Source organism: Haliotis asinina, chromosome 14 (genome assembly GCF_037392515.1).
Source record: "Haliotis asinina isolate JCU_RB_2024 chromosome 14, JCU_Hal_asi_v2, whole genome shotgun sequence".
Classification (NCBI taxonomy): Eukaryota; Metazoa; Mollusca; class Gastropoda; order Lepetellida; family Haliotidae; genus Haliotis; species Haliotis asinina.
Genome location: NC_090293.1, coordinates 45,786,675 through 45,799,494, shown reverse-complemented (window position 1 = coordinate 45,799,494; position 12,820 = coordinate 45,786,675). Strand labels below are relative to the sequence as shown.

Below are 12,820 nucleotides of genomic sequence, written 5' to 3'. Positions count from 1 at the left end.
CAGTTAGTATGTCTTGACAGTCGAGTCCACCATTTCTGAGTTCCGGGTTGGTGCATGTTCTGTTTCTTGTTCGAGGTCGGAAAACATTTTCTCCACACGTCTGTGAACAGTCCCCATCGACCCATTCACTCCATTCACTTACGCCTCCATCAACTGATGACAGAAACAAAAGTGCTGAACGAACATGGCCTAGCCTAGAATAGTGGGCACGTCTTTCCCAAATGGAGACGGTGGTATGATAAATCTACTTCAGTGAAAGAAATGCTTATTTACCCGGGCAGTTACTGCGGTTGCAGTTTCTTGTCACTGACTCATTCAAAGTTTCATTGCAGAATCTTCCACCATTTGCAGGTGTAGGATTGGTACACGTCCTGGACCTGTTAAGAACCCTCGTACTTCCACCTGCACAATCACATGCGGGGCCGGACCACTGTGACCACCCTGTTACGCCTCCATCAACTGCACAACGAACAGTAGAAAAGGTCAATTCAACAGGATAATTCACTGATATGATAGGTCACATTTCTACATTATGGCCGTTCCTCTCCCATGCTCTGACCCTTACACTTAGTTTTCATACCTCTCCAATTCTAATCAGCACTCGACCCGTGAAGGTTCTGGGGTAGAATAGGTCTTCAGCAACCCATACGTGCCATAAAAGGCGACTATGCTTGTCGTAAGAGGCGACTAACGGGACTGGGTGGTCAGGCTCGCTGACTTGGTTGACACATGTCATCGGTTCCCAGTTGCGCAGATCGATGCTCATGTTGTTAATCACTGGATTGTCTGGTCCAGACTCCATTATTTACAGACCTCCGCCCTATAGCTGGAATATTGCTGAGTGTAGCGTAAAACTTAACTCACTCACTCACTCACTCATCAGCATTCAGTTTTAATGAATGATTTCATGAGAGGTCATGTCGGTAGAAGTGAACATATTGTGTCATGGTAGAGTTTCATACATCATTTTATATCAGTGTTATCACTGTTTTGTGTTGACACGTTTCTTAATCCCTTCGGACACACATTCAAGACACACTTGCGATTTTGCAGTGACGCTTGAAGTTCGTTCTCAATGTCTACGAATACTTTGACAGATCCAATGTCAGACCTTTAGTTCAACATTCACGTCTGTACTACTTCTTTAGGTCTTGGATAATAGTGTCAGTATCATACATGTCGTGATTTCTGTTGTGCTTCCATCTCATGGTTGGCCGCTTAAAATGCTCTGCACGGTTCCTCTAATGTTATTACCATAGATAGTAGTAAGGGCTGAACAGACCTATTTCCTATGGCACACAAGATTGGCTCTGCTTATATCTGTGACATAGACCCATCAGCTTTTCATTCTCTCGCAAAAAATTTTCGAAGGGATATTTGACGTGAGTCCGCGACCTAAACCAAGTAGTCAGTATAAAATAGCAGTGTGTACAAACCCGGACAGTTTCCTTCTGTACAGCTGACGACTTCAAAAGCAGCCAGCTGTTGCGTACAGTTTCTTCCGCCAAATGCTGGTGATGGGTTGGTGCATGTCCTGAATCTGGTTCTCGTACTCACTCCTGGTCCGCAGCTTGTTGAACACGAACTGTTAACCCACTGTGTCCATACTGACACGTTTCCGTCAACTGTAACATTTAATCATGTGACATCTTTTCAAATATTCTTTACTTTAAAATGACCCTTATACTGACGCACATAGCGTTTTATTCTTAACCTACATGTCCCTTCATACTAATTGGTAATAATACAAAAAGAATGTACACCTCAATGTGGGAAAGTGAAATAGAAGAAAGAGGAATTCTTGATCAAGTGTAATCGTCTACAATAGCTGTGGATTTCCACCATAATTCGCTCTGTGTTGTGGGTATGTAAGTAGCTGAATATCTACACACTCCTCTTACAAATATTTCGAAACGTTTAGCTTGAATCACCACACACAGACCAAACACACAGTGAAATGGAAACCAGATGATTAGCTTGACGGGAGAAGGATTTAACCTATTTCTACCCGCCATACTTACACTCTCACAACTTGGAATGCATGACAGGATATTGACAACATGAAAACACAAACAAACTTACTTGGACAATTAGGAAGGGTACAGCTAATATTTATTCTTTCAGTTAGTATGTCTTGACAGTCGAGTCCACCATTTCTGGGTTCCGGGTTGGTGCATGTTCTGTTTCTTGTTCGAGGTCGGAAAACATTTTCTCCACACGTCTGTGAACAGTCCCCATCGACCCATTCACTCCATTCACTTACGCCTCCATCAACTGATGACAGAAACAAAAGTGCTGAACGAACATGGCCTAGCCTAGAATAGTGGGCACGTCTTTCCCAAATGGAGACGGTGGTATGATAAATCTACTTCAGTGAAAGAAATGCTTATTTACCCGGGCAGTTACTGCGGTTGCAGTTTCTTGTCACTGACTCATTCAAAGTTTCATTGCAGAATCTTCCACCATTTGCAGGTGTAGGATTGGTACACGTCCTGGACCTGTTAAGAACCCTCGTACTTCCACCTGCACAATCACATGCGGGGCCGGACCACTGTGACCACCCTGTTACGCCTCCATCAACTGCACAACGAACAGTAGAAAAGGTCAATTCAACAGGATAATTCACTGATATGATAGGTCACATTTCTACATTATGGCCGTTCCTCTCCCATGCTCTGACCCTTACACTTAGTTTTCATACCTCTCCAATTCTAATCAGCACTCGACCCGTGAAGGTTCTGGGGTAGAATAGGTCTTCAGCAACCCATACGTGCCATAAAAGGCGACTATGCTTGTCGTAAGAGGCGACTAACGGGACTGGGTGGTCAGGCTCGCTGACTTGGTTGACACATGTCATCGGTTCCCAGTTGCGCAGATCGATGCTCATGTTGTTAATCACTGGATTGTCTGGTCCAGACTCCATTATTTACAGACCTCCGCCCTATAGCTGGAATATTGCTGAGTGTAGCGTAAAACTTAACTCACTCACTCACTCACTCATCAGCATTCAGTTTTAATGAATGATTTCATGAGAGGTCATGTCGGTAGAAGTGAACATATTGTGTCATGGTAGAGTTTCATACATCATTTTATATCAGTGTTATCACTGTTTTGTGTTGACACGTTTCTTAATCCCTTCGGACACACATTCAAGACACACTTGCGATTTTGCAGTGACGCTTGAAGTTCGTTCTCAATGTCTACGAATACTTTGACAGATCCAATGTCAGACCTTTAGTTCAACATTCACGTCTGTACTACTTCTTTAGGTCTTGGATAATAGTGTCAGTATCATACATGTCGTGATTTCAGTTGTGCTTCCATCTCATGGTTGGCCGCTTAAAATGCTCTGCACGGTTCCTCTAATGTTATTACCATAGATAGTAGTAAGGGCTGAACAGACCTATTTCCTATGGCACACAAGATTGGCTCTGCTTATATCTGTGACATAGACCCATCAGCTTTTCATTCTCTCGCATAAAACTTCGAAGGGATATTTGACGTGAGTCCGCGACCTAAACCAAGTAGTCAGTATAAAATAGCAGTGTGTACAAACCCGGACAGTTTCCTTCTGTACAGCTGACGACTTCAAAAGCAGCCAGCTGTTGCGTACAGTTTCTTCCGCCAAATGCTGGTGATGGGTTGGTGCATGTCCTGAATCTGGTTCTCGTACTCACTCCTGGTCCGCAGCTTGTTGAACACGAACTGTTAACCCACTGTGTCCATACTGACACGTTTCCGTCAACTGTAACATTTAATCATGTGACATCTTTTCAAATATTCTTTACTTTAAAATGACCCTTATACTGACGCACATAGCGTTTTATTCTTAACCTACATGTCCCTTCATACTAATTGGTAATAATACAAAAAGAATGTACACCTCAATGTGGGAAAGTGAAATAGAAGAAAGAGGAATTCTTGATCAAGTGTAATCGTCTACAATAGCTGTGGATTTCCACCATAATTCGCTCTGTGTTGTGGGTATGTAAGTAGCTGAATATCTACACACTCCTCTTACAAATATTTCGAAACGTTTAGCTTGAATCACCACACACAGACCAAACACACAGTGAAATGGAAACCAGATGATTAGCTTGACGGGAGAAGGATTTAACCTATTTCTACCCGCCATACTTACACTCTCACAACTTGGAATGCATGACAGGATATTGACAACATGAAAACACAAACAAACTTACTTGGACAATTAGGAAGGGTACAGCTAATATTTATTCTTTCAGTTAGTATGTCTTGACAGTCGAGTCCACCATTTCTGGGTTCCGGGTTGGTGCATGTTCTGTTTCTTGTTCGAGGTCGGAAAACATTTTCTCCACACGTCTGTGAACAGTCCCCATCGACCCATTCACTCCATTCACTTACGCCTCCATCAACTGATGACAGAAACAAAAGTGCTGAACGAACATGGCCTAGCCTAGAATAGTGGGCACGTCTTTCCCAAATGGAGACGGTGGTATGATAAATCTACTTCAGTGAAAGAAATGCTTATTTACCCGGGCAGTTACTGCGGTTGCAGTTTCTTGTCACTGACTCATTCAAAGTTTCATTGCAGAATCTTCCACCATTTGCAGGTGTAGGATTGGTACACGTCCTGGACCTGTTAAGAACCCTCGTACTTCCACCTGCACAATCACATGCGGGGCCGGACCACTGTGACCACCCTGTTACGCCTCCATCAACTGCACAACGAACAGTAGAAAAGGTCAATTCAACAGGATAATTCACTGATATGATAGGTCACATTTCTACATTATGGCCGTTCCTCTCCCATGCTCTGACCCTTACACTTAGTTTTCATACCTCTCCAATTCTAATCAGCACTCGACCCGTGAAGGTTCTGGGGTAGAATAGGTCTTCAGCAACCCATACGTGCCATAAAAGGCGACTATGCTTGTCGTAAGAGGCGACTAACGGGACTGGGTGGTCAGGCTCGCTGACTTGGTTGACACATGTCATCGGTTCCCAGTTGCGCAGATCGATGCTCATGTTGTTAATCACTGGATTGTCTGGTCCAGACTCCATTATTTACAGACCTCCGCCCTATAGCTGGAATATTGCTGAGTGTAGCGTAAAACTTAACTCACTCACTCACTCACTCATCAGCATTCAGTTTTAATGAATGATTTCATGAGAGGTCATGTCGGTAGAAGTGAACATATTGTGTCATGGTAGAGTTTCATGCATCATTTTATATCAGTGTCATCACTGTTTTGTGTTGACACGTTTCTTAATCCCTTCGGACACACATTCAAGACACACTTGCGATTTTGCAGTGACGCTTGAAGTTCGTTCTCAATGTCTACGAATACTTTGACAGATCCAATGTCAGACCTTTAGTTCAACATTCACGTCTGTACTACTTCTTTAGGTCTTGGATAATAGTGTCAGTATCATACATGTCGTGATTTCTGTTGTGCTTCCATCTCATGGTTGGCCGCTTAAAATGCTCTGCACGGTTCCTCTAATGTTATTACCATAGATAGTAGTAAGGGCTGAACAGACCTATTTCCTATGGCACACAAGATTGGCTCTGCTTATATCTGTGACATAGACCCATCAGCTTTTCATTCTCTCGCATAAAACTTCGAAGGGATATTTGACGTGAGTCCGCGACCTAAACCAAGTAGTCAGTATAAAATAGCAGTGTGTACAAACCCGGACAGTTTCCTTCTGTACAGCTGACGACTTCAAAAGCAGCCAGCTGTTGCGTACAGTTTCTTCCGCCAAATGCTGGTGATGGGTTGGTGCATGTCCTGAATCTGGTTCTCGTACTCACTCCTGGTCCGCAGCTTGTTGAACACGAACTGTTAACCCACTGTGTCCATACTGACACGTTTCCGTCAACTGTAACATTTAATCATGTGACATCTTTTCAAATATTCTTTACTTTAAAATGACCCTTATACTGACGCACATAGCGTTTTATTCTTAACCTACATGTCCCTTCATACTAATTGGTAATAATACAAAAAGAATGTACACCTCAATGTGGGAAAGTGAAATAGAAGAAAGAGGAATTCTTGATCAAGTGTAATCGTCTACAATAGCTGTGGATTTCCACCATAATTCGCTCTGTGTTGTGGGTATGTAAGTAGCTGAATATCTACACACTCCTCTTACAAATATTTCGAAACGTTTAGCTTGAATCACCACACACAGACCAAACACACAGTGAAATGGAAACCAGATGATTAGCTTGACGGGAGAAGGATTTAACCTATTTCTACCCGCCATACTTACACTCTCACAACTTGGAATGCATGACAGGATATTGACAACATGAAAACACAAACAAACTTACTTGGACAATTAGGAAGGGTACAGCTAATATTTATTCTTTCAGTTAGTATGTCTTGACAGTCGAGTCCACCATTTCTGGGTTCCGGGTTGGTGCATGTTCTGTTTCTTGTTCGAGGTCGGAAAACATTTTCTCCACACGTCTGTGAACAGTCCCCATCGACCCATTCACTCCATTCACTTACGCCTCCATCAACTGATGACAGAAACAAAAGTGCTGAACGAACATGGCCTAGCCTAGAATAGTGGGCACGTCTTTCCCAAATGGAGACGGTGGTATGATAAATCTACTTCAGTGAAAGAAATGCTTATTTACCCGGGCAGTTACTGCGGTTGCAGTTTCTTGTCACTGACTCATTCAAAGTTTCATTGCAGAATCTTCCACCATTTGCAGGTGTAGGATTGGTACACGTCCTGGACCTGTTAAGAACCCTCGTACTTCCACCTGCACAATCACATGCGGGGCCGGACCACTGTGACCACCCTGTTACGCCTCCATCAACTGCACAACGAACAGTAGAAAAGGTCAATTCAACAGGATAATTCACTGATATGATAGGTCACATTTCTACATTATGGCCGTTCCTCTCCCATGCTCTGACCCTTACACTTAGTTTTCATACCTCTCCAATTCTAATCAGCACTCGACCCGTGAAGGTTCTGGGGTAGAATAGGTCTTCAGCAACCCATACGTGCCATAAAAGGCGACTATGCTTGTCGTAAGAGGCGACTAACGGGACTGGGTGGTCAGGCTCGCTGACTTGGTTGACACATGTCATCGGTTCCCAGTTGCGCAGATCGATGCTCATGTTGTTAATCACTGGATTGTCTGGTCCAGACTCCATTATTTACAGACCTCCGCCCTATAGCTGGAATATTGCTGAGTGTAGCGTAAAACTTAACTCACTCACTCACTCACTCATCAGCATTCAGTTTTAATGAATGATTTCATGAGAGGTCATGTCGGTAGAAGTGAACATATTGTGTCATGGTAGAGTTTCATGCATCATTTTATATCAGTGTCATCACTGTTTTGTGTTGACACGTTTCTTAATCCCTTCGGACACACATTCAAGACACACTTGCGATTTTGCAGTGACGCTTGAAGTTCGTTCTCAATGTCTACGAATACTTTGACAGATCCAATGTCAGACCTTTAGTTCAACATTCACGTCTGTACTACTTCTTTAGGTCTTGGATAATAGTGTCAGTATCATACATGTCGTGATTTCTGTTGTGCTTCCATCTCATGGTTGGCCGCTTAAAATGCTCTGCACGGTTCCTCTAATGTTATTACCATAGATAGTAGTAAGGGCTGAACAGACCTATTTCCTATGGCACACAAGATTGGCTCTGCTTATATCTGTGACATAGACCCATCAGCTTTTCATTCTCTCGCATAAAACTTCGAAGGGATATTTGACGTGAGTCCGCGACCTAAACCAAGTAGTCAGTATAAAATAGCAGTGTGTACAAACCCGGACAGTTTCCTTCTGTACAGTTGACGACTTCAAAAGCAGCCAGCTGTTGCGTACAGTTTCTTCCGCCAAATGCTGGTGATGGGTTGGTGCATGTCCTGAATCTGGTTCTCGTACTCACTCCTGGTCCGCAGCTTGTTGAACACGAACTGTTAACCCACTGTGTCCATACTGACACGTTTCCGTCAACTGTAACATTTAATCATGTGACATCTTTTCAAATATTCTTTACTTTAAAATGACCCTTATACTGACGCACATAGCGTTTTATTCTTAACCTACATGTCCCTTCATACTAATTGGTAATAATACAAAAAGAATGTACACCTCAATGTGGGAAAGTGAAATAGAAGAAAGAGGAATTCTTGATCAAGTGTAATCGTCTACAATAGCTGTGGATTTCCACCATAATTCGCTCTGTGTTGTGGGTATGTAAGTAGCTGAATATCTACACACTCCTCTTACAAATATTTCGAAACGTTTAGCTTGAATCACCACACACAGACCAAACACACAGTGAAATGGAAACCAGATGATTAGCTTGACGGGAGAAGGATTTAACCTATTTCTACCCGCCATACTTACACTCTCACAACTTGGAATGCATGACAGGATATTGACAACATGAAAACACAAACAAACTTACTTGGACAATTAGGAAGGGTACAGCTAATATTTATTCTTTCAGTTAGTATGTCTTGACAGTCGAGTCCACCATTTCTGGGTTCCGGGTTGGTGCATGTTCTGTTTCTTGTTCGAGGTCGGAAAACATTTTCTCCACACGTCTGTGAACAGTCCCCATCGACCCATTCACTCCATTCACTTACGCCTCCATCAACTGATGACAGAAACAAAAGTGCTGAACGAACATGGCCTAGCCTAGAATAGTGGGCACGTCTTTCCCAAATGGAGACGGTGGTATGATAAATCTACTTCAGTGAAAGAAATGCTTATTTACCCGGGCAGTTACTGCGGTTGCAGTTTCTTGTCACTGACTCATTCAAAGTTTCATTGCAGAATCTTCCACCATTTGCAGGTGTAGGATTGGTACACGTCCTGGACCTGTTAAGCACCCTCGTACTTCCACCTGCACAATCACATGCGGGGCCGGACCACTGTGACCACTCTGTTACGCCTCCATCAACTGCACAACGAACAGTAGAAAAGGTCAATTCAACATGATAATTCACTGGTATGATAGGTCACATTTCTACATTTTGGCCGTTCCTCTCCCATGCTCTGACCCTTACACTTAGTTTTCATACCTCTCCAATTCTAATCAGCACTCGACCCGTGAAGGTTCTGGGGTAGAATAGGTCTTCAGCAACCCATACGTGCCATAAAAGGCGACTATGCTTGTCGTAGGAGGCGACTAACGGGACTGGGTGGTCAGGCTCGCTGACTTGGTTGACACATGTCATCGGTTCCCAGTTGCGCAGATCGATGCTCATGTTGTTAATCACTGGATTGTCTGGTCCAGACTCCATTATTTACAGACCTCCGCCCTATAGCTGGAATATTGCTGAGTGTAGCGTAAAACTTAACTCACTCACTCACTCACTCATCAGCATTCAGTTTTAATGAATGATTTCATGAGAGGTCATGTCGGTAGAAGTGAACATCTTGTGTCATGGTAGAGTTTCATGCATCATTTTATATCAGTGTCATCACTGTTTTGTGTTGACACGTTTCTTAATCCCTTCGGACACACATTCAAGACACACTTGCGATTTTGCAGTGACGCTTGAAGTTCGTTCTCAATGTCTACGAATACTTTGACAGATCCAATGTCAGACCTTTAGTTCAACATTCACGTCTGTACTACTTCTTTAGGTCTTGGATAATAGTGTCAGTATCATACATGTCGTGATTTCTGTTGTGCTTCCATCTCATGGTTGGCCGCTTAAAATGCTCTGCACGGTTCCTCTAATGTTATTACCATAGATAGTAGTAAGGGCTGAACAGACCTATTTCCTATGGCACACAAGATTGGCTCTGCTTATATCTGTGACATAGACCCATCAGCTTTTCATTCTCTCGCAAAAAACTTCGAAGGGATATTTGACGTGAGTCCGCGACCTAAACCAAGTAGTCAGTATAAAATAGCAGTGTGTACAAACCCGGACAGTTTCCTTCTGTACAGCTGACGACTTCAAAAGCAGCCAGCTGTTGCGTACAGTTTCTTCCGCCAAATGCTGGTGATGGGTTGGTGCATGTCCTGAATCTGGTTCTCGTACTCACTCCTGGTCCGCAGCTTGTTGAACACGAACTGTTAACCCACTGTGTCCATACTGACACGTTTCCGTCAACTGTAACATTTAATCATGTGACATCTTTTCAAATATTCTTTACTTTAAAATGACCCTTATACTGACGCACATAGCGTTTTATTCTTAACCTACATGTCCCTTCATACTAATTGGTAATAATACAAAAAGAATGTACACCTCAATGTGGGAAAGTGAAATAGAAGAAAGAGGAATTCTTGATCAAGTGTAATCGTCTACAATAGCTGTGGATTTCCACCATAATTCGCTCTGTGTTGTGGGTATGTAAGTAGCTGAATATCTACACACTCCTCTTACAAATATTTCGAAACGTTTAGCTTGAATCACCACACACAGACCAAACACACAGTGAAATGGAAACCAGATGATTAGCTTGACGGGAGAAGGATTTAACCTATTTCTACCCGCCATACTTACACTCTCACAACTTGGAATGCATGACAGGATATTGACAACATGAAAACACAAACAAACTTACTTGGACAATTAGGAAGGGTACAGCTAATATTTATTCTTTCAGTTAGTATGTCTTGACAGTCGAGTCCACCATTTCTGGGTTCCGGGTTGGTGCATGTTCTGTTTCTTGTTCGAGGTCGGAAAACATTTTCTCCACACGTCTGTGAACAGTCCCCATCGACCCATTCACTCCATTCACTTACGCCTCCATCAACTGATGACAGAAACAAAAGTGCTGAACGAACATGGCCTAGCCTAGAATAGTGGGCACGTCTTTCCCAAATGGAGACGGTGGTATGATAAATCTACTTCAGTGAAAGAAATGCTTATTTACCCGGGCAGTTACTGCGGTTGCAGTTTCTTGTCACTGACTCATTCAAAGTTTCATTGCAGAATCTTCCACCATTTGCAGGTGTAGGATTGGTACACGTCCTGGACCTGTTAAGCACCCTCGGACTTCCACCTGCACAATCACATGCGGGGCCGGACCACTGTGACCACTCTGTTACGCCTCCATCAACTGCACAACGAACAGTAGAAAAGGTCAATTCAACAGGATAATTCACTGATATGATAGGTCACATTTCTACATTATGGCCGTTCCTCTCCCATGCTCTGACCCTTACACTTAGTTTTCATACCTCTCCAATTCTAATCAGCACTCGACCCGTGAAGGTTCTGGGGTAGAATAGGTCTTCAGCAACCCATACGTGCCATAAAAGGCGACTATGCTTGTCGTAGGAGGCGACTAACGGGACTGGGTGGTCAGGCTCGCTGACTTGGTTGACACATGTCATCGGTTCCCAGTTGCGCAGATCGATGCTCATGTTGTTAATCACTGGATTGTCTGGTCCAGACTCCATTATTTACAGACCTCCGCCCTATAGCTGGAATATTGCTGAGTGTAGCGTAAAACTTAACTCATTTACTCACTCACTCATCAGCATTCAGTTTTAATGAATGATTTCATGAGAGGTCATGTCGGTAGAAGTGAACATATTGTGTCATGGTAGAGTTTCATGCATCATTTTATATCAGTGTCATCACTGTTTTGTGTTGACACGTTTCTTAATCCCTTCGGACACACATTCAAGACACACTTGCGATTTTGCAGTGACGCTTGAAGTTCGTTCTCAATGTCTACGAATACTTTGACAGATCCAATGTCAGACCTTTAGTTCAACATTCACGTCTGTACTACTTTGTTTAGGTCTTGTTCTTCCATCTCATGGCTGGCCGCTTAAAAATGCTCTGCACGGTTCCTCTAATGTTATTACCATAGATAGTAGTAAGGGCTGAACAGACCTATTTCCTATGGCACACAAGATTGGCTCTGCTTATATCTGTGACATAGACCCATCAGCTTTTCATTCTCTCGCAAAAAACTTCGAAGGGATATTTGACGTGAGTCCGCGACCTAAACCAAGTAGTCAGTATAAAATAGCAGTGTGTACAAACCCGGACAGTTTCCTTCTGTACAGCTGACGACTTCAAAAGCAGCCAGCTGTTGCGTACAGTTTCTTCCGCCAAATGCTGGTGATGGGTTGGTGCATGTCCTGAATCTGGTTCTCGTACTCACTCCTGGTCCGCAGCTTGTTGAACACGAACTGTTAACCCACTGTGTCCATACTGACACGTTTCCGTCAACTGTAACATTTAATCATGTGACATCTTTTCAAATATTCTTTACTTTAAAATGACCCTTATACTGACGCACATAGCGTTTTATTCTTAACCTACATGTCCCTTCATACTAATTGGTAATAATACAAAAAGAATGTACACCTCAATGTGGGAAAGTGAAATAGAAGAAAGAGGAATTCTTGATCAAGTGTAATCGTCTACAATAGCTGTGGATTTCCACCATAATTCGCTCTGTGTTGTGGGTATGTAAGTAGCTGAATATCTACACACTCCTCTTACAAATATTTCGAAACGTTTAGCTTGAATCACCACACACAGACCAAACACACAGTGAAATGGAAACCAGATGATTAGCTTGACGGGAGAAGGATTTAACCTATTTCTACCCGCCATACTTACACTCTCACAACTTGGAATGCATGACAGGATATTGACAACATGAAAACACAAACAAACTTACTTGGACAATTAGGAAGGGTACAGCTAATATTTATTCTTTCAGTTAGTATGTCTTGACAGTCGAGTCCACCATTTCTGGGTTCCGGGTTGGTGCATGTTCTGTTTCTTGTTCGAGGTCGGAAAACATTTTCTCCACACGTCTGTGAACAGTCCCCATCGACCCATTCACTCCATTCA

At 43.0% G+C, this 12,820-nt stretch overlaps 1 protein-coding gene across 1 annotated transcript; it reads right to left on the bottom strand.

The window, feature by feature from the left end:
• Nucleotides 1–2,386: 2,386 nt before the first annotated feature.
• On the bottom strand, nt 2,387–12,577 carry LOC137260820 (coadhesin-like). The gene is made up of 10 exons (XM_067798382.1): nt 12,571–12,577; nt 10,875–11,060; nt 10,563–10,775; nt 8,755–8,940; nt 7,797–7,985; nt 6,635–6,820; nt 5,677–5,865; nt 4,515–4,700; nt 3,557–3,745; nt 2,387–2,580 (listed from the first exon to the last, which is right to left on the bottom strand). The coding sequence occupies exons 1-10, from the start codon at nt 12,575–12,577 to the stop codon at nt 2,387–2,389; spliced, it is 1,725 nt and encodes a 574-aa protein (XP_067654483.1).
• Between the last annotated feature and the right edge of the window lie 243 nt (nt 12,578–12,820).